The sequence below is a fragment of the Cetorhinus maximus genome, unplaced genomic scaffold (genome assembly GCF_964194155.1).
Source record: "Cetorhinus maximus unplaced genomic scaffold, sCetMax3.hap1.1 HAP1_SCAFFOLD_1151, whole genome shotgun sequence".
In the NCBI taxonomy this organism is placed as follows: Eukaryota; Metazoa; Chordata; class Chondrichthyes; order Lamniformes; family Cetorhinidae; genus Cetorhinus; species Cetorhinus maximus.
The window spans coordinates 49,772-77,700 of NW_027597093.1; the positions used below are offsets into that span (position 1 = coordinate 49,772).

Consider the following 27,929-nt stretch of genomic DNA (forward strand, 5'->3'; position numbering starts at 1 on the left):
TTTCTGAATAGTTTAATTAAACTCCAAGTAAACTGTGTCTTCGTGACCTGCTGAAGCCATTTTATTGAATAAGCTACACAGCCCACAGGCAGGTCAGGTTAGTGAGCAGGAGGGAGGCAATCGCAATCTTAGCATCTTCCAATCATTATCTAGCCAGACATCGTCAGACTGAGCCACTGTAAATATAGAAAAGGAGAAGGGTGTCAATCTTAGAGTAAAACTCAGAGGCTTCTATGGGGAAATTGGAGGTTAAGAGGGGAAACAGGATTAAACCCTCCCCCCGGGGCCCACACTTGGCAGTCAGGCCGGTCTGAGGCCTACAATCGACAGTCAGGCCTGTCTGAGGCCTTCACCCAGCAGTCAGGCCTGCCCGATGCCTACATCCGGCAGTCAGGCCTGTCTGAGGCCTTCACCCAGCAGTCAGGCCTGTCTGCAGCCTTCACCCGGCAGTCAGGCCTGTCTGCAGCCTTCACCCGGCAGTCAGGCCTGTTTGCGGCCTTCACCTGGCAGTCAGGCCTCTCTAAGGCCTTCACCTGGCAGTCAGGCCTGTTTGTGGCCTTCACCTGGCAGTCAGGCCTCTCTAAGGCCTTCACCCGGCAGTCAGGCCTGCCCGAGGCCTACACCCGGCAGTCAGGCCTGTCTGCGGTCTACACCCGGCAGTTAGGCCTGCCCGAAGCCTACACCCAGCAGTCAGGCCTGTCTGCGGTCTACACCCAAGACCCACTCTGGGGCCCACCCAGCATTCAGGTGCTTTCTGGGGCTTACCCTGAGGAGTCAGACTTGTCAGTGGCCTGTACCCAAAGGTCAGTCCCTAATGGGCCTACAACCAAGAGTCAGGTCCTCTCTGAGCACTACACCCAACAGTCAGGCCCAGTCTGGGCCTACACCTAGCAGTCAGGTCTGTCTGGGGCCTATACCCAATGATAAGGCCCTCTCCAAGGCCAATACCCAACAGCAGCCCTCTTTCCGATGTCACAGCCCGAACACCAGCCTAACAACTCATTCCGCAACACCTCTCCCATTCCCGCAACTCTCCCTATGGGATAGCGATGGGACAAAGAGTGAAGAAACCTGGTTCATGCTCAGGGACACAAAAACACTCACATCAGCAAGATTCATCTCCACCGTGCCATCCTCTTGCTCCAGAGCTTTGAATGATCCTGTAAAGAGAGATGGGTGTGTGGTCATTGTAAACATTAGTAAAATCCATGTATCCTAGCTCACAATCATAGAACGATATAGCATCAAGGATGAGGCCATTTGCCCCATCATGCTTGTGCTGCCTCTTTCAGAGTTTAGTCCCACTCCCTCTGCTCTTTCCCCACAGCCCTGCAAAGGCTTCATTTTCAACCATTCATCCAGTTCTCCTTTCAGAAGTTCCTATTGAATCTGCTTCCACTGCCCTTTCAGGCAGCGCCTTCCAGATCACAACAACTCACTGTGTAAATAAAGGTCTCCTCATGTCGCCTCAGCTTCTTTAGCCAATCAGCATAAATTTGTGTCCCACCTGCCCCGAGGAACCACTTTCTCCCGATATTTACTTTATCAAAATGATGAGAGATTTGAACACCTCGATTAACTCTCCTCTCTTCCCAATCACAGCTTCTCCAGTCTCACCACATGGACTGAAGACCCACATCCCTGCACCTATTCTGCTAAATCTCCTCCACACACTCTCCAAGGACTTAACACCCATCCTAAAGTCCGTATGGATAAGAGATAAGAAAAACCAATCACACCGTTTGTTGTGGTCCGCAGAACACCCCATGGTGGAAGGGAGGTGAACAAGGAAATATGGAGAATGGAGTAAAGGTAGTGTCATTCTGCTCAATCTGTAACAAACTGGCGAGGAGACCACACTCAGCACTGAGCAGCACTGCTCCCAATATTATCAAAAGGATATCGAGGCACTGGAGATTGACCAGAAATTTGTGTGAAGGATTGACAGGCTAGAGATCCTCTCTCCTGAAAAAAGGAGGCTGAGGGGTGACCGAATAGAGCTCTTTACAATTCTGAAAGATTTCGATGGAGTGGACACAGAGAGAATGTTTCCTCCACTGGGGAGAAGCAGAACAAGAGGGCGTCAATGTAATGCAGTCAACAAGAAATCCAATCGGGAACTCTGGAGAAACTTCCTCAGCAAGAGGGTCCTGAGGATGGGGAACTCACTGTCAGAGGGAGCGGTTGAAGTGAATCGGATCAATGTATTTAAGGGAAAGTTTCGCAAGCAAATGGGGGAGGAAGAATAGAGGGAATAGAGGGTTACAATGATAGGTTCAGATGGGGGAGAGGGAATAGAGGAGGGGGAGAGGGTATAGAGGGTTACAATGATATGTTCAGATGGGGGAGGGGGAATAGAGGAGGGGGAGAGGGAATAGAGAGTTACAATGATAGGTTCAGATGGGGGAGAGGGAATAGAGGAGGGGGAGAGGGTATAGAGGGTTACAATGATATGTTCAGATGGGGGAGGGGGAATAGAGGAGGGGGAGAGGGTATAGAGAGTTACAATGATAGGTTCAGATGGGGGAGGGGGAATAGAGGAGGGGGAGAGGGAATAGAGGGTTACAATGATAGATTCAGACGGGGTAACATGGCTGAAACATCGAGAGGACTATAAGCACCAGCACGGGCTGCTGATGCCGATTTGGAATGTAACCGGACCGAGCACGTGGCATCCAGGGAGCATGGAAACTGGCATTCCTCTTCACTGGCTCCTCGGAGTGTACGGTGGGAGTTTGGTGAATGATTTTGTTTCGCGAGTTTGCTGGACCAGCTTTGTGGGCGAGTTTGTTGAATGAGTTTGGTGAGGGAGTTTGGTGAGGGAGTTTGGTGAGGGAGTTTGGTGAGGGAGTTTGGTGAGGGAGTTTGGTGAGGGAGTTTGGTGAGGGAGTTTGGTGAGGGAGTTTGGTGAGGGAGTTTGGTGAGGGAGTTTGGTGAGGGAGTTTGGTGAGGGAGTTTGGTGAGGGAGTTTGGTGAGGGAGTTTGGTGAGGGAGTTTGGTGAGGGAGTTTGGTGAGGGAGTTTGGTGAGGGAGTTTGGTGAGGGAGTTTGGTGAGGGAGTTTGGTGAGGGAGTTTGGTGAGGGAGTTTGGTGAGGGAGTTTGGTGAGGGAGTTTGGTGAGGGAGTTTGGTGAGGGAGTTTGGTGAGGGAGTTTGGTGAGGGAGTTTGGTGAGGGAGTTTGGTGAGGGAGGTGTTATTTTCTTTTATTGCTTTATTTCAGCCTCCAGTTGTTGGATCTTCCTTCAGTGGAGGGAGCGGCGTTGACTGGTGTGAGTGGTTAGTTATGCTAGTTATTCTAATTGTAACAAGTAGATTTTAAAGTCCCTGGTTGGCAGGTCAGCTCGGCTGAGGGGGGTGAACATCCTGCACTACACAAACACGTCTGCAGCAAGTGTCTCCGGCTGCTCCAGCTCCCGCTCCGGGTTTCAGGACCTGGCCGGTGGCTGGAGTCACTGGTGTGCATCGGCGAGGCAGAGGACGGCCTGGACAGCACGGTTAGGGAGCTGGTCACACTGTAGGTCAGCTCGGCTCAGGGGAATGAAGATCGTGCCAGATCTGTGGCACCATGGGCAGCTCAGCTCAGGGAGGGGGAGGAAGGAGAGTGGAAGGGCTATAGTAACAGGGGAGGCAATGGTTAGTGATATTGTCGCTGGACTGGTGACCCAGAGACCCAGGGTAATGCTCTGGGGACCGGGGTTCCAATCCCACCATGGCAAACGGTGAAATTTGAATTCAATAAAAATCTGGAATTAAAAGTCTGATGATGATCATGAAACATTGTCAATTGTTGTAAAAACCCATCTGGGTCACTAATGTCCTTTAGGGAGGGAAATCTGCCATCCTTACCCTGTCTGGCCTACACGTGACTCCAGACCCACAGCAGACTCTTCAAATAAAAAATGCTCTCTGGGCAGTAAATGCTGGCCCAGCCCACATCCCAGGAACGATTAAAAAAAAACAGGGATTCATTAGTCAGGGGACCAGACAGGCATTTCTGTGGCTGTAAACGTGACTCCTGGATGGTATGTTGCCTCTCTGGTGCCAGGGTCAAGAATGTCTCAGAGCAGCTGCAGGACATTCTTTTGGGGGAGGGTGATCAGCCCGAGGTCGTGGTCCACACTGGGACCAATGACACAGGCAGGAAAATGGATGAAGTCCTGAAAGCAGATTTTAGGGAGTTAGGAAGGGAGTTGAAAAGCAGAACCTCAAGAGCAGTTATCTCAGGATTACTCCCAGTGCCACGTGCTAGTGAGCATAAGAATAGAAAGATTGAGCAGTTCAATACGTGGCTGGAGAAATGGAATAGGAGGGAAGGCATCAGATTTCTGAGGCATTGGGACCGGTTCTGGGGCAGGTGGGACTTGCACAAGCTGGGTGGGTTACACCTGAACAGGACTGGGACTGATATACTCGCAGGGAGGTTTGCTGTTGGGGTGGGTTTGAACTAGCTTGTCAGGGGGGTGGGAACCTGAGGGGTGGCCCAAATTGGAAGGAAGTAAAGTTGGTAACAAGAAGTAGTAGTGAGACTAGAAGGCAGAATATTGAGTATGTTTCAAAAGCAGAATGATGTCAAAAAGACAAAGCTAAGGACACTCTACCTGAATGTGCAGAGCATTCACAATAAGGTAGATAATCTAAAGGCACGAATAGAGGTAAAAGGGTCTGATATAATTGTCATTACAGAAACTTGGCTGCAGGGTGACCAAGACTGGGAACTGAATATTCAAGGATATTCAACGTTGAGGAAGGACAGACAAGATGGGAAAGGAGGTGGGGTTGCGCTGATACTAAGGGATGGGATCAGTGCATTAGTAATGGAGGGTCTCAGATCGGAAGAACAATGTGTGGAATCTGTTTGGGTGGAGCTAAGAAACAGCAAAGGGCAGCAGACATTGGTTGGAGTTGTTTATCAGCCACCAAACGGTAGTGGTAATGCGGGGCATGGTATTAATCAGGAGATGAGAGAAGCATGTAGCATGGACAATACAGTAATCCTGGGTGACTTCAATCTCATATAGACTGGATGGTGAGTGACTTGGAGGGGAACTTCCAGCTGGTGATGATCCCATCTATCTGCTGCCCTTGTCCTTCAGATGGTAGAGGTCGTGGGGAGTAGGGGGGAGGGTTAAAGCCCAGTATCAGGGCTGGACGGGGGGAGACAGCCCTGGGTGATGAGGTGAATTCTCCCAGCTGATACTCACTGAACATGGCTTCCAGTTTGATAAGGCAGGAGATGAAGTTATCAAAATCCAAAGCATCATTGTCAGCGTATCGGCCCACAATCACCTGGTGGATTCGGTTGTTGATTTTAAAACCTGGCCAGAGGGAATCAAACTGAATTCAGTTAAAGGCAGTAACAACAGGCAGGGTGTCCGGGGCTGTAACAACAGGCAGGGTGTCCGGGGCTGTAACAACAGGCAGGGTGTCCGGGGCTGCAACAACAGGCAGGGTGTCCGGGGCTGCAACAACAGGCAGGGTGTCCGGGGCTGTAACAACAGGCAGGGTGTCCGGGGCTGTAACAACAGGCAGGGTGTCCGGGGCTGTAACAACAGGCAGGGTGTCCGGGGCTGTAACAACAGGCAGGGTGTCCGGGGCTGTAACAACAGGCAGGGTGTCCGGGGCTGTAACAACAGGCAGGGTGTCCGGGGCTGTAACAACAGGCAGGGTGTCTGGAGCTTTAACAACAGGCAGGGTGTCCGGGGCTGTAACAACAGGCAGGGTGTCCGGGGCTGTAACAACAGGCAGGGTGTCCGGGGTTGTAACAACAGGCAGGGTGTCCGGGGCTGTAACAACAGGCAGGGTGTCCGGGGCTCTAACAACAGGCAGGGTGTCCGGGGCTGTAACAACAGGCAGGGTGTCCGGGACTGTAACAACAGGCAGGGTGTCCGGGGCTGTAACAACAGGCAGGGTGTCCGGGGCTGTAACAACAGGCAGGGTGTCCGGGGCTGTAACAACAGGCAGGGTGTCCGGGGCTGTAACAACAGGCAGGGTGTCCGGGGCTGTAACAACAGGCAGGGTGTCCGGGGCTGTAACAACAGGCAGGGTGTCCGGGGCTGTAACAACAGGCAGGGTGTCCGGGGCTGTAACAACAGGCAGGGCGTCCGGGGCTGTAACAACAGGCAGGGTGTCCAGGGCTGTAACAACAGGCAGGGTGGTCTGGAGCTGAGGGAAGAGGGTAAAATCAGTGCCTTACCTGCCGATTCGAGGGCAAGTCTCATTTCATAGGAACTCATCGTGCCTGACTTGTCCAGGTCGTATTGTCTGAAAATACCCTGCAGGAGAAGGACAGAGTGAGGGCGAGGGAGAGATGGAGAAGCTAATATCCGAGAGAGAGAGAGAGAGAGAGAGACAGGGTAAGAGAGAGACAGGGAGAGACTGGGGAGAGAGAGAGAGACAGGGGTACAGGGTAAGAGGGAGATGGGGGGTGGAGAGAGAGAGAGAGAGAGAGACGGGGTGGGGGAGAGAGAGAGAGAGAGAGAGAGAGAGAGAAAGAGGGATATAGAAGGGGGAGAGAGAGAGAGACAGGGAGTGACTGGGGGAGAGAGAGAGACAGGGGAGAGAGAGAGAGAGACAGGATGGAGAGAGAGAGAGAGACAACGGGGAGAGAGAGAGAGACGGGGAAGAGGAAGAGACAGGGAGAAAGAGAGAGACGAGAGAGAGAGATAGAGAGAGAAAGACAGGAGGAGAAAGGGGGGGAGAGAGAGAGAAAGACAGGTGGAGAGAGAGGGGGAGAGAGAAGGAGCGAGAGAGAGGGAGAGACATGGGGAGACGGAGAGAGACGGGGAGAGAGAGAGAGAGAGACGGGGGAGACACTGGGGGGAGAGAGAGAGAGACAGAGGGAGGGAGGAAGGGAGGGAGGGAGGGAGGGAGGGAGGGAGGGAGGGAAAGAGATAGAGAGAGCTAGACCGTGGGAGAGAGAGAGGGAGATAGAGAGAGAGAGAGAATGGGAGACAGAGTGGGAGAGATAGAGTGAACACACAAACATACCAATTAGGAGCAGGAGTGGCCATTCGGCCCCTCGAGCCTGCTCTGCCATTCAGTAAGATCGGGGCTGATCTGAATGTAACCTCAACCCCACATTCCTGCCTCCCCCAAATAACCTTTCACCCCCTTGTTAATCAGGAATCTATCCAGCTCTGCCTTAAAAATATTCAGACTCTGCTCCCACCGCCTTGGGAATATATCACCGTTCCTTCACTGTCACTGGGTCAAAATCCTGGAACTCCCTCCCTAACAGCACTGTGGGTGTACCTACACCACATGGACTGCAGCGGCTCAAGAAGGCAGCTCACCACCACCTTCTCAAGGAGCAACTAGGGATGGGCAATAAATGCTGGGCCAGCCAGCGACACCCACATCCTGTGAATGAATAAAAAATGGAAAACAGATCCTGCCCGGTCTGCTGACTCTGGGACTTCCAAGAGATCCCATGGAGTCTTTAGCTGCAGTGAGGGAATTTAAATTTCTCTCTTCAGCTTCCCAGCCTTTTTTTGGAGTTTTTCTCTGGCCAATTTCCTCAGCATGTCTGCTTCTTCAGCTTTGCTTCTGTTCAGAATGCTTCTTCCAATTTTTCTTTAGTCTTGCAGGATTTTACATTTTCTCTGCATTTTGAGCTTTTCCATTGACTGCCACCACATTGTCGGGTGTTGGATACCGTTCAGTGGGTCTTAATGAAATCCGTTTAGTCTTAAGTAGGTTAACTGTACGTATTTATTAACTACAAGAACTATGTACATATATAAAGGGTCCAAGGGCGCCTCCATGCTTGTTTCTACACACGGCTCTGTCCAACCCCTAAATGTGGGTCATGTGATCTCTTATATCACTGTGTGGGCAGTACTGTACTCAGTCCCACGTTAACCCTCTATCTGCCAGACCCTTATACTGTAGAGATGATGGCAGATCTGAATGGCAGGGGCAGGAGTTGAAGAATGTAAACCATCTGCCTAATTCTCATTCTCGCTCACACTCCCTCTCATTTGCCCTCCCTGAATCTCCCACTATGCTCCCCTCTCTCCACATCCTCCTCCTCCTGCAATGCCTCTCCACTGTCGTGCAGCTGGGTGGGACTGCATCCGCCTGATTCCATTCTTATCTATCTAACTGTAGCCAGAGAATCATTGTCAATGATTTTTCTTCCTGCTCCCGCATCATTACCTCTGATGACCCCAGGCATCTATCCTTGGCCTCCTCCTGTTTCTCAACTCATGCAGCCCCTCGGCTAACCCGGGGGAAAAGACCAGTTCAGTCCAGTATTCTTATTTCCCAGTTTTTACTGTTTTTTCATTCTGGGACATCAGCTGTAAACACAGTGTTAGTGTATACTGAAGACACCCAGCTCTCCTGATCTCTCCACTGACTCCAAATGATCAGACTGTGTATCCAGGATTCAGTCCTGGATGGACAGAAATTGCCTCCAATGAAACACAGGGAGCATTGAAGCCATTGTCTTCTATCCCTGTCACTGATTTCGTCTCTCTCCCCGGCAACTGCCTGAGACTGCCAACTCTCTTTGCAACCTTGGTGTCACATGTGACCCTGAGATGAGCTTCTGACCTCTGGCCTCACTCAGACTTTCCATCTCTGGAGGATGACCCTCTGTAGGATCACCTCACCTGCTGCTGGGAACCCTGGTCCACACCTTTCTTCCCTCCAGACTCAACTATTCCAACACATCCTGGCTGCTCCTCCACATTCTACCCTTCGTAAACTGAAGGTCATTCAAAATCCTGCTGCCCCTGTCCGAACTCACACCCAGTCCCATTCCCCTTGCGCTCACTGACCTACACTGGCTCCAGGTCAAGCAATGTCTTGACTTTAAAATTCTCATCATTGTCTTCAAATTCCTCCATGTCTCTGTAAAATCTCCTCCATCCCCCAAGATCCTCAAAGATCTCTGCGTTCCTCTCATTCTGGCCTTGGCTTCCTCAATTTTAATTGCTCCACCATTGGTGGCCATAATTGCCCAGGCCCCAGATCTCACAGGCTAGACAGCAAGAGAGAGAAGCAAGAGAGCGCTAGAGAGAGAGAGAGAGCACGAATGAAAAGAGAGAGAGAGAGAAAACGAGAGAGCACCCACCAGATCCCATCACTTACCAGCCATTTGCGAATCTTGTTCCACATGATTTGAAACTCCACCAATCCCAGACGACCACTGCCGTCTTTCTGTAGAAGGATTGGTTAAAGAGAGAAAGTTCCCAATTTTACTTGAGACCAGGAGCAGGAGTGGACCATTCGGCCCATCGAGCCTGCTCCACCATTCAATACCATCATGGCTGATCTTGGGCTTCAACTCCATTTTCCCGCCCACTCCCCATATCCCTTAATTCCCTGAGACACCAAAAATCCATCCATCCCAACCTTAAATATATTCAATAATGGAGCATCCACAATACTCTGGGGTAGAGAATTCCAAAGATTCACAATCCTTTGATTGAAGTAATTTCTCCTCATCTCAGTCCTAATAAATGATCGGCCCCTTATCCTGAGACTGTGCCCCCGTGTTTTAGATTCCCCGACCAGCAGAGACAATCTCTCAGTGTCCACCCTGTCAAACCCCTTCAGAATCTCATAGGATTCAATGAGATTGCCTCCCATTCTTCTAAACTCCAGAGAATATAGGCCCAATCTCGGTGTCCACCCTTTCAAACCAGTAGTGAGAAATGATCTTGGTTCACAGGGTCAGGGTATAGAATCAGTTTGTGTGGAGATAAGGATAGCAAAGGAATGCAGTCAGTGGTTGGAGTGACTTTAGGCTGCCTGACAGTAGCTACACTGTTGGGTGGAGTATCAATCAAGAAGAAATGGGGACTTGTCAGAAAGGTACGGCAATAATCATGGACTATTTTAATCTTCATATAGATTGAACAAATCAAATTGGCAAAGATAGCCTGGAGGATGAGTTCACAGTGTATTTGGGATAATTTCTCAGAATAATACTCTGGAACCAACCAGGGAACAGTATTATTTTGGAACTGGTAATGTGTAATGAGACAGGAATAATTAATTACATCATAGTAAAGAATCCTCTAGGTAAGAGTGACCACAACATGATAAAATTTTCCATTCAGTTTGAGGGTGAGAAGTGTGGGTCTGAAACTAGTGTTTAAACTTTAATAAAGGCAATTACAGGGTATGAAGACAAGGTTGGCTAAAGTGGGCTTGGAAAATAGGTTAACGGATAAGATGGCAGAGAAGCAGTGGCAGACATTTATGGAGATATCTTATAACTCTCAGTAAAGATATATTTCATTTGAGATGAAATGCCTCTATGAGAAGGATGCCCCAACTGGGTAACTAAGGAAGTTAAGGATAGTATCAAATTGAAAGAAAAGATGTACAATGTCGAAAAGGTTATTGGTTGCCCAGAAGATTGAGAAATTTTAGAAACCTGAAAAGGTTGACTAAAAGAATAAAGAGGGAGAAATGGATGAGAGAATACTGGCCAGAAGTATAAAACAGACAGTAAAGGCTTTTACAAGTGTATAAAAAGGCAAAGAGTTGTGTAAATGAGTGTTGGTTGCATAGAGGGTGAGACTGGGGAATTAATCATGGGAAACCAGGAGATGACAGAGACATTGAACAAGTTATTTGTATCTTTCTTCAAAGTAGAAAACAGAAAAAACATCCCAAGAATAGTAGAAAAGCAGGGGGCAAAAGGGAGGGAGGAACTTAAAACAATCACTGAAAAGAGAGACATGTTGCTGGAGCTTTTAGTCTTGGAATCATCAGGACAAGCACAAGAATACCAAATTTCAGAAAGTCACAACAATTTATACCACAGGAGAAAAGGGTGCTGATTGGTTGGTAAGTCAGCTCTGATTGGCTGAGGCAATGCCATGGAGAAAGCAATGGGAAACTCTGGGCTCCCCAAGCTCCCAGTAATTCCAAGAAGGAGCAAGGCTTGAACACATTCCTTTTGTTTGTGGAAAGTGGGCCCCTGTCTCTGAGTGTCTGTCACTTCCAGCAAGTGTGAATGAGCCACATAACGATCAACTGATTATCTTAAATTGGTTGTTAGTGTGTGTGTGTGTGTGTATATATATATATATATATATATATATAAGCACAGTCAGGATTGTTCAGCAAGTGCTGTCCAATCTCAGAATCACATCTAACAGGAGACGTTTGGTTTTGTGAGCCTAGGCTGGTTGAGTACAGTCTGTACTCTGACTGTTACAAACAACCAGAGGAACATGCTGTTTAATTCAATCAGCCAATTGTTGGGAGGTACAGCCTGTGTCCCCGGCATCACACTGGCACTGAAATTCCTCCACAATGTTACTCAATTGTGTGGTAGGCAGAATGTCTTTCTGGACTGACAACAGCACCCTGTTCGTGGAAAATCCCACTTGTGTAGTCACTGCACAGTCGCAGTGAACCAGAATGGGACCAACATCCTTCCGGGGAGGTTTGCTAGTGCTGTTGGGGAGGGTTTAAACTAACTTGGCAGGGGGATGGGATCCTGAGAGAAGGTTCAGCAGGGGGAGATGCACAGCCAAAATTAGAAGAGAGAGCAAGTGAGTCTGGAAGGCATAGAAATTATAGGCCAGTTAAGGCACAAGGGAGTTTGGCAAGGTTGGATGGTATTTATTTTAATGCAAAGAGTCTTTCAGAAGAATGAGGGGGGATCTCAGAGAAACCTATAAAATTCTAACAGGGCTAGACAGGGTAGATGCAGGAAGGATGTTCCCGATGGTGGGGGAGTCCAGAACCAGGGGTCACAGTCTGAGGATATGGGGTAGACCATTTAGGACTGAGATGAGGAGAAATTTCTTCACCAGGCAGATGAGTTGAGGGCACAAATTAACACATGGAAGTATGATGTCATTGCTGTCACAGAGACATGGGTGAGAGAGGGGCAGGATTGGCAGCTCAATATTCCAGGATATAGGGTCTTCAGGTGAGACAGGGAAGAAGGTAAAAGAAGAGGGAGTATTGCAATATTGATCAAGGAATCAATTATAGCAGTAAGGAAATGACATCTTAGAAGGCTCCTCAAATGAAGTCTTATGGGTAGAACTGAAAAACAAAAAAGGAGCAATCACATTGCTGGGAGTGTACTATAGGCCCCCAAACAGTCAGAGAGAAACACAAGAGCAGATATGTAGGCAAATTTCAGAGAAGTGTAAAAATAACAGGGTAGTAATAGTGGGGGATTTCAACTTCCCCAACATTAACTGGGTTAGTCATAGTGTCATAGGGTTAGAGGGAGTGGAATTCTTAAAATGCATCCAAGGCGGTGGGAGCAGAGTCTTTGAATATTTTTAAGGCAGAGCTGGATAGATTCTTGATTAACAAGGGGGTGAAAGGTTATCGGGGGCAGGCAGGAGGTTACAGATCAGCCGTGATATTCTTGAATAGCAGAGCAGGCTCAAAGGGCCGAGTGGCCTCCTCCTGCTCCTAATTCAAACGGCTGTTTGTATCCTACTTTTCTATTCTTAATACCAAAGTGAATAACCTGACATTTAACCACTTTATACTCCATCTGCCACGTTATGGTCCACTCACTGAACCTATCCCATACCTCTTTGCCAGCCGTTTTTATATTCCATTTTTCCCCTTTTTATTAACTTTTTGGTGGCCGTCTGTGGGTTTCTAAAACATTCCAATCCTCAGACTTGCTCCTGTACTTTGTAACATTGTAAGCCTCTTCTGTTAATCTAAGACTATCCACAACTTGCTGAGTGAGCCATGGATGGGTCGGTCTCCTTGAGCTTTTGTTTTTCAAAGGACGTACTCACGATGAAGGTTCTGAATTGTTTGTTTAAATGTTTCCTCCTGTTCATTTACCTCCATACCTTTCAGTCTATTTACCCAATTAATCTGAGTCAGCTCTCCCCTAATAATTAACTGGCTTTGTTGAAGTTTAAGATTTTTGACTGTGATTAGAGTGTCACTTTCATATTTAACATGGAATTGAATGGTATTAAGATCACTATTTCCTATTGATCTAAAGTAGCTTTATCCATAGTTGTTCCCCAATGTATTGTCCCAGGAAACTGTCACAAAAGCATTCTAAAAACTTATCTCCCAGACCTCCCTAGATGTGTGGCACAGAAAGAGGTCATTTGGCCCAACCAGTCCCTGTCGGGTAGGGGAGAGTGGGCGAGGGGGAGAGATTTCACCTACCCCACAGCTAAGTAGCTGCCAATCACTGCCCTGTCTGAAATCACTTCCGATCTCAATGGTCAGATTCCTGCTTCTGGAAGATGAGACTAGAGCCAGACTCAGAGAGAGGTGTCTCCAATAAGAGCTGGATGAGGCAGTGACCTCACAGAGGTCAGTATCTAGAAAGTTCTGACCCTCCGCCACTGTCTAGGGCTCGTTTCCATGGTTACGTTCATATCAGGGTGAAGGATACATCCAAGAGATTGACCATCCCACGACAGGAGTCCAGACTGAATCCATCTGTCTTTAAATCGCGATCTGAAATATCAGAGAAGGAGAGGAACATGACAAAGGTGTGACCAGACTTTCACTGGACACAGAGGTGCAGTCAAGGATCTGACCAGTAATGATCTGAGATCGACAAAGTCATCCTCAAGCTCCTCACATATTAACACCACAAGGGGAAGGGGGAGACGTGGGAATGTTAGAATGATAGAGTCAAAGAATGGTTACAGCACAGAGGAGGCTATTCAGCCCATTGTTCCCATGCTGTCCCTCTGCAAGAGCAACTCAATGAGCCCACTCCCCAGACTATTCCCCGCAGCTCTGACAATATTTCTGTTTAGATAACTCTCTAGTTCCCACTTGAAAGCCTCGACTGACCCTGTCTCCACCACATTCAGGCTGTGCGTTCCAGACCTTAACCACTCGATTGACCCTGTCTCCCCCACACTCTCAGACAGTGCGTTCCAGACCCTACCCACTCGATTGACCCTGTCTCCCCCACACTCTCAGACAGTGCATTCCAGATCCTAACCACTCGATTGACCCTGTCTCCACCACACTCTCAGACAGTGCATTCCAGATCCTAACCACTGGATTGACCCTGTCTCCACCACGCTCTCAGACAGTGCATTCCAGATCCTAACCACTCGATTGACCCTGTCTCCACCACACTCTCAGACAGTGCATTCCAGATCCTAACCACTCGATTGACCTTGTCTCCCCCACACTCTCAGACAGTGCATTCCAGATCCTAACCACTCGATTGACCCTGTCTCCACCACACTCTCAGACAGTGCATTCCAGATCCTAACCACTCGATTGACCCTGTCTCCACCACACTCTCAGACAGTGCGTTCCAGATCCTAACCACTCGATTGACCCTGTCTCCACCACACTCTCAGACAGTGCATTCCAGATCCTAACCACTCGATTGACCCTGTCTCCACCACACTCTCAGACAGTGCATTCCAGATCCTAACCACTCGATTGACCCTGTCTCCGCCACACTCTCAGACAGTGTATTCCAGATCCTAACCACTCGATTGACCCTGTCTCCGCCACACTCTCAGACAGTGCATTCCAGATTCCAACCACTCGCTGTGTGAAACATTTCCCTCATGTCACCATGGCTTCTTTTGTCAATCACTTCAAATCTGTTCTTTCTGGTTCGCGATTCTTCCACCAATGGGAACAGTTTCTCCCTATCTACTCTGTCCAGACCCCTCATGATTTTGAATACCTCTATCAAATCTGCTCTCAACCTCCTCTTCTCCAAGGAGAACAGTCCCAACTTCCCCAATCTATCTACATAACTGAAGTCCCTCATCCCTGGAACCATTCTCATGAATCTGTTTTGCACCCTCTCTAATATCTTCACATCCTTCCTGAATTGTGGAGCCCAGAACTGGACACAATACTCCAGCTGAGGCCAGACCAGTGTTTACACAGGTTTAACATAACCTGCTTGCTCTTGTACTCTATGCCCCTATTAATAAAGCCCAGGATATTATATGTTTTATTAACTGCTCTCTCCACCTGTCCTGCCACCTTCAATGATCTATGCACATATACACCCAGGTCCCTCTGCTCCTGCACCACCTTTAGAATTGTACCCTTTATTTTATATTGTCTCTCCACATTCTTCCTACCAAAATCTCTGGATTAGTCCCAGTGCCATGCACTAGCCAGAGTGGAAATATGAAGGTAGGTAGGACCAATGTGTGGCTTGAAGGTGCAGGAGGGAGGGAGGGCCTCAGGTTCCTGGGGCACTGGGACCACACTTCCCTGGTCTGTTTTCTCTGGGTTCAAATCTCAGCCAGAGAAGCTGTTTCTTTCTGCTTGTCTCTTCCAATGACCCTCCAGATAGTCCGAGGTCCCGGCCGGGTAAGAGGTCTCCCAGCTGTCAGTGTCCGCCATCTTCCTATCTCGCTTGTATGTGCCCGAGTAGCAGAAATGTGGATGTCCAGGAGATTGTGACCCAGTGACCATCAAGTCCATAAGATCTTTGGGTATACGGCCATCCTCTCCATCCGGTGATCATGGGCAAGACAGCACAAACCCCAGTGCCCCGGGTCACGCCCCCGGGTCACGACCCCGGAGCCCCTGGTCACGACCCCAGCCAGGACCCCAGTGCCCCGGGTCACGCCCCCGGGTCACGACCCCGGAGCCCCTGGTCACGACCCCAGCCAGGACCCCGGCGCCCCCGGTCACGACCCCAGCGCCCCTGGTCACGACCCCGGCCACGTCCCTGGGTCACGACCCCAGCCACGCCCCTGGGTCACGACCCTGGGTGACGACCCCGGCCAGGACCCCAGCCAGGACCCCGGCCGGCAATTTACCCAGCAAGGGCTCCAGTGCATGCAGCAGGATCCCCCATGTAGCCATTAATCACCCAGATAGCCAGCACTGCCGCTAAATTACCCAGTGAAAACACTGACCCAGCAATAACCCCAGTGATGACCACAATCAACCCATCACTTACGTTTAGATAGCACCCGATTGAGAATTGTCCGTAGTTCAAATACGCTGATCTCCATGTCCTGGGGAGAGAGGAACACCACAGTTAACCAGCAGGGTCAATCATACTCGGGGTCAGCGTGGGGTCAGTGTGACACCCGGGATCAGCGTGGGGTCAGTGTGACACCCGGGGTCAGCGTAGGGTCAGTGTGACACCCGGGGTCAGCGTAGGGTCAGTGTGACACCCGGGGTCAGCGTGGGGTCAGTGTGACACCCGGGGTCAGCGTGGGGTCAGTGTGACACCCGGGGTCAGCGTGGGGTCAGTGTGACACCCGGGGTCAGCGTGGGGTCAGTGTGACACACGGGGTCAGCGTGGGGTCAGTGTGACACCCGGGGTCAGCGTGACGTCAGCGTGACTCGCGGGGGTCAGCGCGACAACCGGGGTCAGGTTGGGGTCAGTTTGGGTTCAGTGTGACACCCGGGGTCAGGTTGGGGTCAGGGTGGCACCCGGGGTCAGGTTGGGGTCAGGGTGGCACCCGGGGTCAGGTTGGGGTCAGGGTGGCACCTGGGGTCACGTTGGGGTCAGGGTGGCACCCGGGGTCAGCTTGGGGTCAGGGTGGCACCCGGGGTCAGCTTGGGGTCAGGGTGGCACCCGGGGTCAGGTTGGGGACATCATGCAGTCTTTCGCGGGGATTTCCTGATGGAGATTCTGGCTGATGACGGAGATGGGTCAATGGGACCGGCGGAATAATATTTCGGCACAGACTAGAAGGGCCGAATGGCCAGTTTTTCTGTGCTGTAGTGTTCTATGGTTCTATGGAGATAACTCACCTGCCCAGCGAGCTGGCTGAACATGGCCTTAAAATTATCATCAACATCATCCTCAGAGATTTCATCCTGAAAAAATTAGAGAGAAAATTCAGAACCGAGTGAGGGGGAGGGGGGCATGAGAGTGAGGGGGGGGCATGAGAGTGAGGGGGAGGGGGGCATGAGAGTGAGGGGGGGGCATGAGAGTGAGGGGGAGGGGGGGCATGAGAGTGAGGGGGGGGCATGAGAGTGAGGGGGAGGGGGGGCATGAGAGTGAGGGGGGGGCATGAGAGTGAGGGGGAGGGGGGGCATGAGAGTGAGGGGGAGGGGGGCCTGAGAGTGAGGGGGAGGGGGGGCATGAGAGTGAGGGGGAGGGGGGCATGAGAGTGAGGGGGGGGCATGAGAGTGAGGGGGGAGGGAGGCATGAGAGTGAGGGGGGCATGAGAGTGAGGGGGAGGGAGGCATGAGAGTGACGGGGGAGGGAGGCATGAGAGTGAGGGGGGGGCATGAGAGTGAGGGGGGGGCATGAGAGTGAGGGGGGGGCATGAGAGTGAGGGGGGGGCATGAGAGTGAGGGGGGGGCATGTGAGTGAGGGGGAGGGGGGCATGAGAGTGAGGGGGAGGGGAGGGGGCATGAGAGTGAGGGGGAGGGGGGCATGAGAGTGAGGGGGAGGGGGGGGCATGAGAGTGAGGGGGAGGCATGAGAGTGAGGGGGAGGGGGGCATGAGAGTGAGAGAAATCAGTGATAGAAAGAAATCAGCGAGAGATTCAGAATTCAGACGGGGAGATTATCCAGGTTAAAGGTTAACCAGACAGATTCCAAGGTGGAGGTCGAGAGGGGATTGGGAGGGATTGGGGGGATTTGGGGGGGAATGGGGGGATTTGGGGGAATGGGGGGATTTGGGGGAATGGGGGGAATGGGGGGGATTTGGGGGAATGGGCGGATTTGGGGGAATGGGGGGATTTGGGGGAATTGGGTGAATGGAGGGCATGGAGGGGATTTGGGGGAATGGGGGGATTTGGGGGAATGGGGGGATTTGGGGTATTGGGTGAATGGAGGGCATGGAGGGGATTTGGGGGAATGGGGGGATTTGGGGGAATGGGGGGATTTGGGGGAATGGGGGGATTTGGGGTATTGGGTGAATGGAGGGCATGGAGGGGATTTGGGGGAATGGGGGGATTTGGGGGAATGGGCGGATTTGGGGGAATGGGGGGATTTGGGGTATTGGGTGAATGGAGGGCATGGAGGGGATTTGGGGGAATGGGGGGATTTGGGGGAATGGGGGGATTTGTGGGAATTGGGTGAATGGAGGGCATGGAGGGGATTTGGGGGAATGGGGGGATTTGGGGGAATGGGAGGATTTGGGGGAATGGGGGGATTTGGGGGGCATGGCAGGATTTGGGGGAATGGGGGGATTTGGGGGAATGCGGGGATTTGGGGGAATGGGGGGGATTTGGGGGAATTGGGTGAATGGGGGGCATGGGGGGGATTTGGGGGAATTGGGTGAATGGGGGGCATGGGGGGGATTTGGGCGAATGGGGAGATTTGGGGGGCATGGGGAGGATTTGGGGGAATGGGGGGATTTGGGGGCTTTGGGTGAATGGGGTCATGGGGGCATGGGGGGATTTGGGGGAATGGGGGGATTTGGGGGCTTTGGGTGAATGGGGTCATGGGGGCATGGGGGGATTTGGGGGCATGGGGGGATTTGGGGGCATGGGGGGATTTGGGGGCCATGGGGGGGGATTTGGGGGGCATGGGGGGGATTTGGGGGCATGGGGGGGATTTGGGGGCATGGGGGGGATTTGGGGGCATGGGGGGGATTTGGGGGCATGGGGGGGATTTGGGAGTATGGGGGGGATTTGGGAGTATGGGGGGGATTTGGAGGCATGGGGGAGGATTTGGGAGCATGGGGGGGATTTGGGAGCATGGGGGGGATTTGGGAGTATGGGGGGGATTTGGAGGCATGGGGGGGGAATGGGGGGGGAATTTGTGGGGACTTGGGGGAATGGGGGGATTTGGGGGGTTTGGGGTGCATGGGGAATGGGGGAATGGGGCCCCAGTCATGTTAAAAGCTGGAAGGGGGTATGAACGAGGTTCTGAGATCATGGAGTAGTCGAGGAATCTGTCTGAAGTCGAAGTCAGGGATGGGATTAGTGATTAAAATTACAGGATTATTATGGTGCAGAAGAAGGCCATTCGGCCCATCGAGTCTGTACTGGCTCTGAGCATTTTAACTCAGTGCCACTCTCCTGCCTTTTCCCTGTACCCCTGCACATTGTTTCTATTCAAATAATCATCTAATGCCCTCCTGATTGAACCTGCCTCCACCACACTTCCAGACAGTGCATCCCACACCCGAACCACTCGCTGTGTGAAAAAGTTTTTTTCTCATGTCACATCTGCTTCTTTTGCAAATCATTTTAAATGTGCCCTCTCGTTCTTGACCCTTTTGCAAGTGGAAACAGCTTCTCTCTATCTACTCTGTCCAGCCCCCTCATGATCTTGAACATCTCTATCAAATCCCCTCTCAGCCTTCTCCTCCCCAAGGAGAACAGTCCCAACCTCTCCAATCTATCCTCATAGCTGAAGTTTCTCATCCCTGGAACCATTCTTGTAAACCTCTTCTGCACTCTCTCCAATGTGTTCACATCCTTCCTATAGTGTGGTGCCCAGAACTGTACACAATATTCCAGCTGAGATCTAACTAGTGTCTAATATAAACTCAGCATAACCTCCCTGCTCCTGTACTCTATGACCCTGCTAATGAAGCCTAGAATACTGTATGCTTTAGAAACAATCTCTCTACCTGTCCTACCACCTTTGATGACTTATGTATATATACAGCCAGGTCTCTCTGCCCCTGCCCCTTTATTTTATACTGTCTCTCCATGTTCTTTGTACCTCACGCATCTCCGCATAGAACCTCATCTGCCACCTAGCTGCTCACACCACCAATGTCTCAATGTCCTTTTGAAGTTCCACACTGTCCTTCTCACAGTTTACAATTCTCCCAAGTTTTGTGTCATCTGCAAACTTTGAAATTGCCCTTTGCACACCAAGATCTAGTTTGTTTATATATATCAGGAAGAGCAGGGGTTGGTAGGCAGTTGGGGTGAGATAGAGGAGAGAGTGTGGGCATAAACAGGGCTTTCTCAAGCCAACAGGCAGTGAATCGTGGAGTGTCACAAGGATCAGTGCTGGGGCCCCAGCTATTTACAATCTATATTAATGACTTAGATGAAGAGACAGAGAGTAGTGTATCTACGTTTGCTGGTGATACCAAGGAAGGTGGGAAGGTAAGCTGTGGGGAGGACACTGAGAGGGGTTTATATTCTCTGGAGTTTAGAAGAATGAGAGACGATCTCATTGAATCCTACGAGATTCTGAAGGGGTTTGACAGGGTGGACACTGAGAGATTGTCTCTGCTGGTCGGGGAATCTAAAACACGGGAGCACAGTCTCAGGATAAGGGGCCGATCATTTAGAACTGAGATGAGGAGAAATTACTTCACTCAAAGGATTGTGAATCTTTGGAATTCTCTACCCCAGAGGGTTGTGGATGATCCATTATTGAATATATTTAAGGTTGGGATGGATGGATTTTTGGTGTCTCAAGGAATTAAGGGATACAGGGAGTGGGCGGGAAAATGGAGTTGAAGCCCAAGGTCAGCCATGATGGTATTGAATGGTGGAACAGGCTGGATGGGCTGAATGGTCCACTCCTGCTCCTGTTTGTGTCCTTATGACATGTAGAGGGTCAGAGGTCATTTAGAAATGGTGGGAATGGATGTCAGGGAGGCGGGTCAGGGAGGCTGGGTTGGGGTTTGGGGGTCAGGGAGGCTGGGTTGGGGGTCAGGGATGCTGGGTCGAGGGTTGGGGATCAGGGAGGCTGGGTCAAGGGTTGGGGATCAGGGAGGCTGGGTTGGGGTCAGGGAGGCTAGGTTGGGGTCAGGGAGGCTGAGTCGGGGGTTGGGGGTCAGGAAGGCTGGGTCGAGGGTTGGGGGTCAGGGAGGCTGGGTCGGGGGTTGGGGGTCAGGAAGGCTGGGTCGAGGGTTGGGGGTCAGGGAGGCTGGGTCGGGGGTTGGGGGTCAGGGAGGCTGGGTCGGGGGTTGGGGGTCAGGGAGGCTGGGTCGGGGGTTGGGGGTCAGGGAGGCTGGGTTGGGGGTCAGGGAGGCTGGGTCGGGGGTTGTGGTCAGGAAGGCTGGGTCGGGGGTTAGGGGTCAGGGAGGCTGGGTCGGGGGTTGTGGTCAGGAAGGCTGGGTCGGGGGTTGGGGATCAGGGAGGCTGGGTCAGGGGTTGGGAGTCAGGGAGGCTGGGTCGGGGGTTGGGGGTCAGGGAGGCTGAGTCGGGGGTTAGGGGTCAAGGAGGCTGGGTCGGGGGTTGAGGGTCAGGGAGGCTGGGTTGGGGGGGTCAGGGATGCTGGGTCGAGGGTTGGGGATCAGGGAGGTTGGGTTGGGGTCAGGGAGGCGGGGTTGGGGGTCAGGGAGGCAGGATTGGGGGTCGGGGTCAGGGTGGTGGGGTCAGGGGTTGGGGGTCAGGGAGGCTGTGTCGAGGGTTGGGGGTCAGGGAGGCTGGGTCGGGGGTTGGGGGTCAGGGTGGTGGTGTCAGGGGTTGGGGGTCAGGGAGGCTGTGTCGAGGGTTGGGGGTCAGGGAGGCTGGGTCGAGGGTTGGGGGTCAGGGAGGCTGGGTCGGGGGTTGGGGGTCAGGGAGGCTGGGTCGGGGGTTGGGGGTCAGGGAGGCTGGGTCGGGGGTTGGGGGTCAGGGAGGCTGGGTCGGGGGTTGGCGGTCAGGGAGGCTGGGTCGGGGGTTGGCGGTCAGGGAGGCTGGGTCGGGGGTTGGCGGTCAGGGAGGCTGGGTCGGGGGTTGGGGGTCAGGGAGGCTGTGTCGAGGGTTGGGGGTCAAGGAGGCTGGGTCGGGGGTTGGCGGTCAGGGAGGCTGTGTCGAGGGTTGGGGGTCAGGGAGGCTGGGTCTGGGGTTGGGGGTCAGGGAGGCTGGGTCGGGGGTTGGGGGTCAGGGAGGCTGGGTCGGGGGTTGGCGGTCAGGGAGGCTGTGTCGAGGGTTGGGGGTCAGGGAGGCTGGGTCTGGGGTTGGGGGTCAGGGAGGCTGGGTCGGGGGTTGGGGGTCAGGGAGGCTGTGTCGAGGGTTGGGGGTCAGGGAGGCTGGGTCTGGGGTTGGGGGTCAGGGAGGCTGGGTCGGGGGTTGGGGGTCAGGGAGGCTGTGTCGAGGGTTGGCGGTCAGGGAGGCTGTGTCGAGGGTTGGCGGTCAGGGAGGCTGGGTCTGGGGTTGGGGGTCAGGGAGGCTGGGTCGGGGGTTGGGGGTCAGGGAGGCTGTGTCGAGGGTTGGCGGTCAGGGAGGCTGGGTCGGGGGTTGGGGGTCAGGGAGGCTGGGTCTGGGGTTGGCGGTCAGGGAGGTGGGGTCAGGGGTTGGCGGTCAGGGAGGTGGGGTTGGGGGTTGGCGGTCAGGGTGGTAGTATTAAGGTTGAGTGTGTCCTTGCCTCGTCTTCCAGGTCAGCGCTGATTGGGTCATCCAGCTCCCTGCAAGTGAACAGACTCAGTCAGAGATAAAAACAAAAAACTACTGCGGATGCTGGAAATCCAAAACAAAAACAGAATTACCTGGAAAAACTCAGCAGGTCTGGCAGCATCGGCGGAGAAGAAAAGAGTTGACATTTCAAGTCCTCACGACCCTTCAACAGAACTGAGTATAGTTAGGAGAGGGGTGAAATATAAGCTGGTCTAAGGTGGGGGGGCAGGGGGAGAGAGAAGTTGAGGGTGGGGTGATTGTGGAGATAAGCAAGCAGTGATAGGAGCAGATAATCAAAAGATGTCACAGACAAAAGGATCAAAGAGGTGTTGAAGGTGGTGATATTGTCTAAGAAAAGTGCTAATTAAGAATGGATGGCAGGACACTCAAGGTACAGCTCTAGTGGGGGTGGGGTGGAAAGACTAACAAAGTATTAAAGGTATAGATTTAAAAATAATGGAAATAGGTGGGAAAAGAAAAATGTATATAAATTATTGGAAAAAAACAAAAGTGGGGGGAGAAACGGGGTGGGGATGGGGGGAGGGGGAGTTTAAGATCTAAAGTTGTTGAATTCAATATTCAGCCCGGAAGGCGGTAAAGTGCCTAGTCGGAAGATGAGGTGCTGTTCCTCCAGTTTGCGTTGGGCTTCACTGGAACAATGCAGCAAGCCAAGGACAGACATGTGGGCAAGAGAACAGGGTGGAGTGTTAAAATGGCAGGCGACAGGGAGGTTTGGGTCTTTCTTGCGGACAGACCGCAGGTGTTCTGCAAAGCGGTCGCCCAGTTTGCGTTTGGTCTCTCCAATGTAGAGGAGACCGCATTGGGAGCAACGAATGCAGTAGACTAAGTTAGGGGAAATGCAAGTGAAATGCTGCTTCACTTGAAAGGAGTGTTTGGGCCCTTGGACGGTGAGGAGAGAGGAAATGAAGGGGCAGGTGTTGCATCTTCTGCGTGGGCATGGGGAGGTGCCATAAGTGGGGGTTGAGGAGTAGGGGGTGATGGAGGAGTGGACCAGGGTGTCACGGAGGGAACGATCCTTACAGAATGCCGTCAGGGGGGGTGAAGGGAAGATGTGTTTGGTGGTGGCATCATGCTGGAGTTGGCGGAAATGGCGGAGGATGATCCTTTGAATGCGGAGGCTGGTGGGGTGATAAGTGAGGACAAGGGGGACCCTATCATGTTTCTGGGAGGGAGGAGAAGGCGTGAGGGCGGATGCGCGGGAGATGGGCTGGACACGGTTGAGGGCCCTGTCAACGACCGTGGGTGGAAAACCTCGGTTAAGGAAGAAGGAGGACATGTCAGAGGAACTGTTTTTGAAAGTAGCATCATCAGAACAGATACGATGGAGGTGAAGGAACTGAGAGAATGGGATGGAGTCCTTACAGGAAGCGGGGTGTGAGGAGCTGAGTGAAGCAGCATTTCACTTGCATTTCCCCTAACTTAGTCTACTGCATTCGTTGCTCCCAATGCGGTCTCCTCTACATTGGAGAGACCAAACGCAAACTGGGCGACCGCTTTGCAGAACACCTGCGGTCTGTCCGCAAGAAAGACCCAAACCTCCTTGTCGCCTGCCATTTTAACACTCCACCCTGTTCTCTTGCCCACATGTCTGTCCTTGGCTTGCTGCATTGTTCCAGTGAAGCCCAACGCAAACTGGAGGAACAGCACCTCATCTTCCGACTAGGCACTATACCGCCTTCCGGGCTGAATATTGAATTCAACAACTTTAGATCTTGAACTCTCTCCTCCCCCCATCCCCACCCTGTTTCTCCCCCCTCCCTTTTGTTTTTTTCACTAATTTATATAGATTTTTCTTTTCCCACCTATTTCCATTATTTTTAAATCTATACCTTTAATACCCTGTCAGTCTTTCCACCCCACCCCCACTAGAGCTGTACCTTGAGTGTCCTGCCATCCATTCTTAATTAGCACTTTTCTTAGATAATATCACCACCTTCAACACCTCTTTGATCCTTTTGTCTGTGACATCTTTTGATTATCTGCTCCTATCACTGCTTGCTTATCTCCACAACCACCCCACCCTCAACTTCTCTCCCTCCACCTGCCCTCCCACCTTAAACCAGCTTATATTTCACCCCTCTCCTAACTATACTCAGTTCTGTTGAAGGGTCGTGAGGACTCGAAACGTCAACACCTTTCTTCTCCGCCGATGCTGCCAGACCTGCTGAGTTTTTCCAGGTAATTCTGTTTTTGACTCAGTCAGAGTTTGTACATGGCCCCTTCTCACCCCTCAGACACTGAAGCAGCCCATGTCCAAATGCAGCAAGACCTGGACAATATCCAGGCTTGGGCTGACAAGTGGCAAGTAACATTCACGCCACAAAAGTGCTAGGCAATGACCATCACCCACAAGAGAGAATCCAACCATCACCCCTTGACATTCAATGACATTACCATCACTGAATCCCCCACTATCAACATCCTGGGGGTTACCATTGACCAGAAACTGAACTGGACTAGCCATATAAATACTGTGACTACAAGAGCAGGTCAGAGGCTGGGAATCCTGTGGTGAGTAACTCACCTCCTGACTCCCCAAAGCCTGTCCACCATCGACAAGGCACAAGTCAGGAGTGTGATGGAATACTCCCCACTTGCCTGGATGAGTGCAGCTCCCACAACACTCAAGAAGCTGGACACAATCCAGGACAAAGCAGCCGCTTGATTGGCACCCCATCCACAAACATTCACTCCCTCCACCACCGACGCACAGTAACAGCAGTGTGTGTACCATCTACAAGATGCACTGCAGGAATTCACCAAGGCTCCTTAGACAGCACCTTCCAAACCCACAACCACTACCATCTAGAAGGACAAGGGCAGCAGATAGATGGGAAACACCACCACCTGGAAGTTCCCCTCCAAGTCACTCACCATCCTGACTTGGAAATATATCGGCCGTTCCTTCACTGTCGCTGGGTCAAAATCCTGGAACTCCCTCCCTAACAGCGCTGTGGGTGTACCTACACCACATGGACTGCAGCGGCTCAAGAAGGCAGCTCACCACCACCTTCTCAAGGGCAACTAGGGATGGGCAATAAATGCTGGTCTAGGCAGCGAAACTCACACCCGGAGAATGAATAAGAAAGACACTCACTCTGATTGGGCTTGCTTCTCAGTGAAGACCCTCAGGACAAAGTCAGCCTCCTTACTGGGGTCGTAGGTCGAGGGGACGATGACATACTCCCCAGGGGGTAACTTGATGCGGTTACTGACCTCCCGCAGGTTAATGAAGGTTTCAGAGCGAGCACACGAACTGTGAGTCAGGAAGAAATCCTTCCTCAAATGCACGTTCTGACAGCCGCGGTACTGAGGAGAGGGAGACAGAGTCAGGAGAGTAAACACATCGGCATCCCAACACCTCCTCAAACAGGACCCCCACAGCCAGAGAAATCAAACTCAAACTTTCACACCCCCGCTAAACACATACCGGCCACTCACACACCCACCAAACCCGCACTGTCTGCACTCTCCCCCACCAAACCCACACCTTCCACTCACACACCCACCAAACCCACACCGACCACTCACACACCCACCAAACCCACACCGTCCACTCACACACCCACCAAACCCACACCGTCCACGCTCTCCCCCACCAAACCCACACCATCCACACTCTCCCACACCAAACCCACACCGTCCACACTCTCCCCCACCAAACCCACACCGACCACACTCTCCCCCACCAAAACCACACCGTCCACGCTCTCCCCCACCAAACCCACACCATCCACACTCTCCCCCACCAAACACACACCGACCACTCACATACCCACCAAACCCACACCGTCCACACTCTTCCCCACCAAACCCACACCGTCCACACTCTCCCCCACCAAACCCACACCTTCCACTCACACACCCACCAAACCCACACCGTCCACACTCTCCCCCACCAAACCCACACCGTCCACACACACACCCACCAAACCCACACTGTCCACACTCTCCCCCACCAAACCCACACCGCCCACGCTCTCCCCCACCAAACCCACACTGTCCACACTCTCCCCCACCAAACCCACACCGTACACACTCTCCCCCACCAAACCCACACCGACCACACTCTCCCCCACCAAACCCACACCGTCCACTCACACACCCACCAAACCCACACCGTCCACACGCTCCCCCACCAAACCCACACCGTCCACACTCTCCCCCACCAAACCCACACCGTCCACGCTCTCCCCCACCAAACCCACACCGACCACACTCTCCCCCGCCAAACCCACACTGTACACGCTCTCCCCCACCAAACCCACACCGTCCACACGCTCCCCCACCAAACCGACACCGTCCACACTCTCCCCCACCAAACCCACACCGTCCACACTCTCCCCCACCAAACCCACACCGACCACACTCTCCCCCACCAAACCCACACTGTCCACACTCTCCCCCACCAAACCCACACTGTCCACACTCTCCCCCACCAAACCCACACCGTCCACACTCTCCCCCACAAAACCCACACTGTCCACACGCTCCCCCACCAAACCCACACTGTACACACTCTCCCCCACCAAACCCACACCGACCTCGCTCTCCCCCACCAAACCCTCACCGTCCACTCACACACCCACCAAACCCACACCGTCCACTCACACACCCACTAAACACACACCGTCCACTCACACACCCACCAAACCCACACCGTCCACTCACACACCCACCAAACCCACACCGTCCACTCACACACCCACCAAACCCACACCGTCCACTCACACACGGACCAAACCCACACCGTCCACACTCTCCCCCACCAAACCCACACCGTCCGCACTCTCCCCCACCAAACCCACACCGTCCACGCTCTCCCCCACCAAACCCACACCGTCCACGCTCTCCCCCACCAAACCCACACCGTCCACTCACACACCCACCAAACGCACACCGTCCGCACTCTCCCCCACCAAACCCACACCGGCCACTCACACACCCACCAAACCCACACCGTCCGCACTCTCCCCCACCAAACCCACACCGTCCACTCACACACCCACCAAACACACACCGTCCACTCACATACCCACCAATCCCACACTGTACACACTCTCCCCCACCAAACCCACACCGTCCACACTCTCCCCCACCAAACCCACACTGTACACGCTCTCCCCCACCAAACCAACACCGTCCACGCTCTCCCCCACCAAACCCACACCGACCACACTCTCCCCCACCAAACCCACACTGTACACACGCTCCCCCACCAAGCGCACACTGTACACACTCTTCCCCACCAAACCCACACCGTCCTCGCTCTCCCCCACCAAACCCTCACCGTCCAATCACACACCCACCAAACCCACACCGTCCACTCACACACCCACCAAACCCACACCGTCCACTCACACACCCACCAAACCCACACTGTACACACTCTCCCCCACCAAACCCACACCGACCACACTCTCCCCCACCAAACCCACAACGTCCACTCACACACCCACCAAACCCACACCGTCCACACGCTCCCCCACCAAACCCACACCGTCCGCACTCTCCCCCACCAAACCCACACCGTCCACTCACACACCCACCAAACCCACACCGTCCACTCACATACCCACCAATCCCACACTGTACACACTCTCCCCCACCAAACCCACACCGACCACACTCTCCCCCACCAAACCCACACCGTCCACTCACACACCCACCAAACCCACACCGTCCACACGCTCCCCCACCAAATCCACACCGACCACACTCTCCCCCA

The 27,929-nt window shown here is 52.7% G+C and overlaps 1 protein-coding gene across 1 annotated transcript; it reads right to left on the reverse strand.

Moving 5' to 3' along the window:
• Positions 1-3: 3 nt before the first annotated feature.
• On the reverse strand, positions 4-25,565 carry LOC144675776 (calpain-1 catalytic subunit-like; the record flags this gene model as incomplete). The annotated part of the gene is made up of 10 exons (XM_078536366.1): positions 4-176; positions 1,105-1,160; positions 5,201-5,314; positions 6,193-6,271; positions 9,096-9,164; positions 13,363-13,427; positions 15,877-15,934; positions 16,683-16,748; positions 22,152-22,191; positions 25,299-25,565. Coding segments are annotated over 10 exons (841 nt in total), but the record flags the coding sequence as incomplete, so codon positions are not given.
• Positions 25,566-27,929: the final 2,364 nt, after the last annotated feature.